The sequence below is a fragment of the Mus caroli genome, chromosome 6, assembly GCF_900094665.2.
Source record: "Mus caroli chromosome 6, CAROLI_EIJ_v1.1, whole genome shotgun sequence".
In the NCBI taxonomy this organism is placed as follows: Eukaryota; Metazoa; Chordata; class Mammalia; order Rodentia; family Muridae; genus Mus; species Mus caroli.
Genome location: NC_034575.1, coordinates 81,752,754 through 81,757,807, shown reverse-complemented (window position 1 = coordinate 81,757,807; position 5,054 = coordinate 81,752,754). Strand labels below are relative to the sequence as shown.

The 5,054-nt window shown below is 37.0% G+C and overlaps 1 protein-coding gene across 1 annotated transcript in view; it reads right to left on the bottom strand.

Moving 5' to 3' along the window:
* The window catches only part of Alms1 (ALMS1 centrosome and basal body associated protein), a 70,267-nt gene that overhangs the window by 47,252 nt on the left and 17,961 nt on the right, over positions 1 to 5,054 (bottom strand). The window contains exons 4-6 of the mRNA XM_021164094.1: positions 3,807 to 3,927; positions 857 to 2,403; positions 429 to 547 (exon numbers count right to left, since the gene is read on the bottom strand). Of these exons, the coding sequence (XP_021019753.1) occupies positions 429 to 547; positions 857 to 2,403; positions 3,807 to 3,927 (1,787 nt within the window). The remainder of the gene's footprint in view (positions 1 to 428; positions 548 to 856; positions 2,404 to 3,806; positions 3,928 to 5,054) is intronic.

The following is a 5,054-nucleotide window of genomic DNA, read 5'->3' as shown; positions in this document are numbered from 1 at the left end:
AAGTGTTACAGGCTATGAAAGAGTCTTTCTGTCAACACTTGGTAGGGATCATATTCCTGGGTATGAGATGAAGACCACATTGTAAGGCAGATTGGTATCAAAGACAAATGAGCTCTTTACTTTCATTACAATTTTCTTTTCAACTAAAATATTCCTTTACCTATCCATAAAAAAAAAAAAAATGTCAAGTAACTTACAGGCTTTTCAAAATGGCGCTCCTCAGATGATGGTGTAAAGTAGCCAAAACAAAGAGCTGTCACAAAGATCATCAAGCAAATTCTCTAAATCTGCAAGCTCCAAGTACTTACCAGTTAAGCCTTGTAGGCCCCAGGTCTGGGAAACAGTGAAAGGTAAAAAAACAAGTAACATTTCCTGAATCAGGACTAGAAAGGACTATATTCTATAATGATCACTTCATTGTATCTCACCTCTCTTTGCAATTCAGCAATTCTTTCACTGTGTGCACCAGTGTTTTCATAAAGGCTGGAGTACTTCGCATCACCACACCTAGTAAGGACGCCAGATTGAGCCTTCCCCTGCAGGCCCTCTATTAAAAAAAAAGAAAAGAAAAAAAGAAGTCATGTTGCATAACTATAAGATACACACACACACACACACACACACACACACACACACACACACACAGCCTAACTCAGCCCCCAAGGCCAAGGAATTTCACCTTGGCCTTCATCAACTTCCAGGAATACCTCTTGGCTGACTATAATCAGTGATGCATCATTAATCAGTGTTAATGTAAAGTGGGACTTGCATCACATGCTGCCAAGTTTGCTCATAAGCTGTTCCATACAGCAGCAGATTAGACCTTTAATGGGGTTACTACAGTTTACATCCTTACCCAATTTATAGTCTGAGGAATCTGCAACTTCTTCAAAGGTCTGCTGCTTTAAATCTTCTAAAACCCAAGATTCTGAAGTTGCTATTTTCATTGCAAAACTAATGCTTGAAGAGCCTATCTTCTCTGTAAGGTCAAGATTGCTTATACCATATTGAAATGAAGGTGACCGTGTTTCAAGACCAACAGCCTGATTGCAAGCTTTTTCACTTAAAGATGACTTAAGCTCTAGAGTGACAGAAACCGGCCTACTGAGCATGTTCTGAGGAGCATTAACGGGTGACTTTAAATCTGGATACAGATATAGGGAGCTAGCATCATCTTCTTTATACAACAATGGTTTTGAATCTGCTGGTTCAAACACCCCAGGAGTAGACTGGTATTTCAGATACTTAAGCTCATCGATGAAAGAGATTTCATTCTTACAATTTAACAGGGAAANATCTGGTTTTAGGGGTTCTTTCTCTTCGCTGTCATCTGCTAACAGTTCAGTGTTATCCGTTTGAGTCTCACTAATAAGACTCTCTTGATTGGAAGACTCAATTGAGGCAATAATTGCCTCAAAGGCTACATTTTCAGTAGCATCAACATTTTTCTCACCAAAAGTAGGAGCTGCCTTTTGGTTTCTTTCCTCTTGAAAATAGAGTTGTTCTGATGTCTCATCCAAGTTGGATTTGACTGTCCGAAGAGGACAACCAGAGATATCAAGTCCTCTGTAGAGAATATATGGTTCTGCAACTTGTTTTTTACTATCAGGGANGGCAACAGTCCCAATATACTTTATCTCTGGATATCTGGTATGCACCTGAGAAGATGCCCAAGTATTTCTAGTCTCCTTTTGCTTAAAGAATTGAGATAATTCTTTCTGCAGATCTTCATTTCCTTCAAAACCCTCCAAAGACTCATTCTTTAGACTCATCTCATCTTCTGCTGGAGTCCTTAAACAAACATTCTCAAGATGATTATCAGTGGTCAAGGGAGCCCCTTTTCCTCTTTTTAACATGCATTGCAGAAAAGAGTATGGCACTTTATTAGGAAGAGGAGTAATTTTACATGGGAAGGAAGCATGGTCCTTACTGGCTAGACATGCTTCAGTCTGTTGTAAGGCTTTCTGGTTCCAATACNGATTACATGAACAAGAAACACCAAAACTGTTGTTTCTTTTAGCAGCTATACTTTCATCACTAATATCGGATAAAGTTGAGGTGGAAACTTGGTCTTTATCAGCCAAGTTGCCTTCTGGCTGCTGAGTGTCCTTTTCTGGTAGCCATGACATATATGAACACAGGACATCATGATCTGAGTCCTTCGGGCTTTTCAGTTCATCAGGGGCATTAGATGGTACAGTTTCTCCATTATTCTCTTGTTCAAACATGAAAAGAGAGCGCTGAGACCCAAAAGTTGTGCTACCTGTAAGTGGATGCTGAGATATACTAAAGCAACTGTTAGCTAAGTCTGAAGATGTTTCTGAGGTGGCTTGGATTAAAGCTTCACTAACTTCTGATGGTCGAGCAAGCCATTCAGTATCTTCAGACTTATCAGGAATTCCTCTGAAAATACAAAGTCAGAAAGAAATAATTAGCTCCTGAGTATTAACTAATTAATTAATAATTAAAAATAATCACTAATATCAGATAAAGCTGAGGTAGAAGCTTGGTCTTTACCAGCCAAGTTGCCTTCTGGCTGCTGAGTGTCCTTTTCTGGTGGCCATGACATATGAATATAGGACATCATAATCTGATTATTATTATTATTAATTTTTAAATACTAGTACAAAAATACAAACCTGGTGTCACTAAAATCAGGCTTACTTGAAAGTGCATTTTTAAAAGTTCTAATCTTCAATCTTTAGCTAAAGATTAAACAAAGAAAATTTTGCAACCAATAANTAAACTACCACCTGATGTTGCCGCTGCATTCTCCTAAAACAGAATCAATTTCAACATTATAAAAAAAGTTTAAAAGCTTGCCTTTTAATAAGGTTTGCTTTTGGGGGGGGGGATTGTTTTTGTTTGTTTGTTTTTGGTTTTGGTTTTTTGGTTTTTTGAGACAGGGTTTCTCTGTGTAGCCCTGTATGTCCTGGAACTCACTTTGTAGACCAGGCTTGCCTCGAACTCAGAAACTCGCCTGCCTGTCTCCCGAGTGCTGGGATTAAAGGCATGCGCCACCATGCCCCNGCAGGCTTGCTATTTTAAATGCATGCTACCTACTATGAATTGACACTCACTAACTTCCATTCCTCAGTTTACTGGTCAGTTATTGGGCTTATAGATCTACTCCCAAAATACAATATAGCTTAATCACCTCGATAATCCAAAAGAAACAGAGAACTTTGCAACCATGATTCTAAAGTAATATACAACATAATGACAGGGGGGTTATACGTTTACTTTCTAAATATCTAGAGTTTTGAGTTTAAGGTAGAGTTTTCTTTTGGTTTTAACAGAAAACAAAGCNTTGGACAGTTCCAAGTATGTTTCTGAAGAATTACAAAATGTCCTTTCATTTTGATTGTTCTAAAAGACATCAATTTGAAATATAAAAATCTTACTTGATATTTGCACAGTATAAAGAAAGCTAACTAGGCTGATTCAAGAATAGCTGAGCAAACTCAAAGTGCAAACAAATTAATATCTTAAAAATAAATGCCTGCTTTCCTGCAGAATGGAGGGGAAGGACAGCAGCAGCATACAGAGATTTAGAATAGGAAATTCAGGTACTGATAACCAAAGCTTGCCTAAAGGCTACACAAAAACATACATGATTTCTAAATAAACTATAGTTACATGGTACATCTCTACATGTAAAATACTGTACCAACTTAAGACACAAGAATATGCTAAGAATACCTGACTTCTACTCCCAATCCCACTTTAGCCTGAAACCATTAATACTATTAACAACTTACTACAAGAGTAGAAAATTTAGAAGGCAAATAAATGAATCACCCCACCTCAAAGGTGCAAATTCGAGTTCACTTTGTTGAAACAAGGAATCAGGCTCAACCTCTTCTTGGTCTTGTATCAAACATGTCAGCAAAGGCAAATCAGGAGCAGCAAAGTTATCCTGTATCACTGCAAAGTTTCAAATATAAAAAGGCTGAGCAATCNAAAGTGCAATGTTTACCTTACTCGTGCCATTCTTTAAAGCACCTTCTACATCATGATAATAATAATATACTAACAGCAGCAATCCTCTATGGAACAAGAAAAAGTCTAAACATTTAACATACAGTATTTCATTTAATCCATGAAGACTTTGAAGAGTAAGTACCATTACTACCTTAGAGGTAAGAACATTTATTTACAAAACTTAATTAAATAATCTCTTCATATGTAAATAGGTTAAATGACAGCATTCTAACTTCTTTACAAATTACTATACAATTTACATTAATTATTAACGATTATTAGCAATGAAAGTGTGTCTTTTCATTAATTTTTATTCTGTGTAGGTGTTAGGTAGGTGGATGGGCGTGCGTGTGCACTGGTGATCAAATGGCAATCAGGAGGCAACTTACAGTAATCATTTCTCTCCTTCCACTGAGTGGGAAGAATCAAACCTAGGTCATCAGGTTTAGCAGCAGGTGCCTTTGCCTGCTAAGTCATATTGCTGGCCCTCAATCTCAAGTAATAGGAAATTTTATATATGAACATATCAAAGGGTAATCTAAGGGTTCTGGGGCCCTATGACACTGCTAAGAGATGATGTGGATCAAAATTATATTCAAAATAATATTGAAACAAGGCCTCCCTTTTAAATATTTGTTTTACAAAACGGCTTGTNGAGAAAATGATGTATGGTGCTAATATGTAAATAACAGTTTTGAATAAATAAACATTTCTTAAATTTTCTGTTAAAACTCTACCATAAGATGGTATCACAAACACAATGCTCTTTGAAGTTCTAGTTCTGAAATGTATAAAATAGGTATGTTACCTAAAGAGTTTGAACCTTAAAAAGAAAAAAGCACTATAGCTTCCTAACAGCTTAGGTAATTATTTTTTGTTGTTGGGTGGGGGTGGGGTTCTGTTTTGTTTTTTCAAGACAGGGTTTCTTTGTATTGTCCTGGAATTTGTTGTGTAGATCAGGGTGGCCTCAAACTCAGAGATCTGCCTGCCTCTACCTCTCCCTTCCAAGTGCTGGGACTAAAGGCATATGCCACCATGCTCAGCTTTAATTCTTTTTTTTTTTTTTTTTT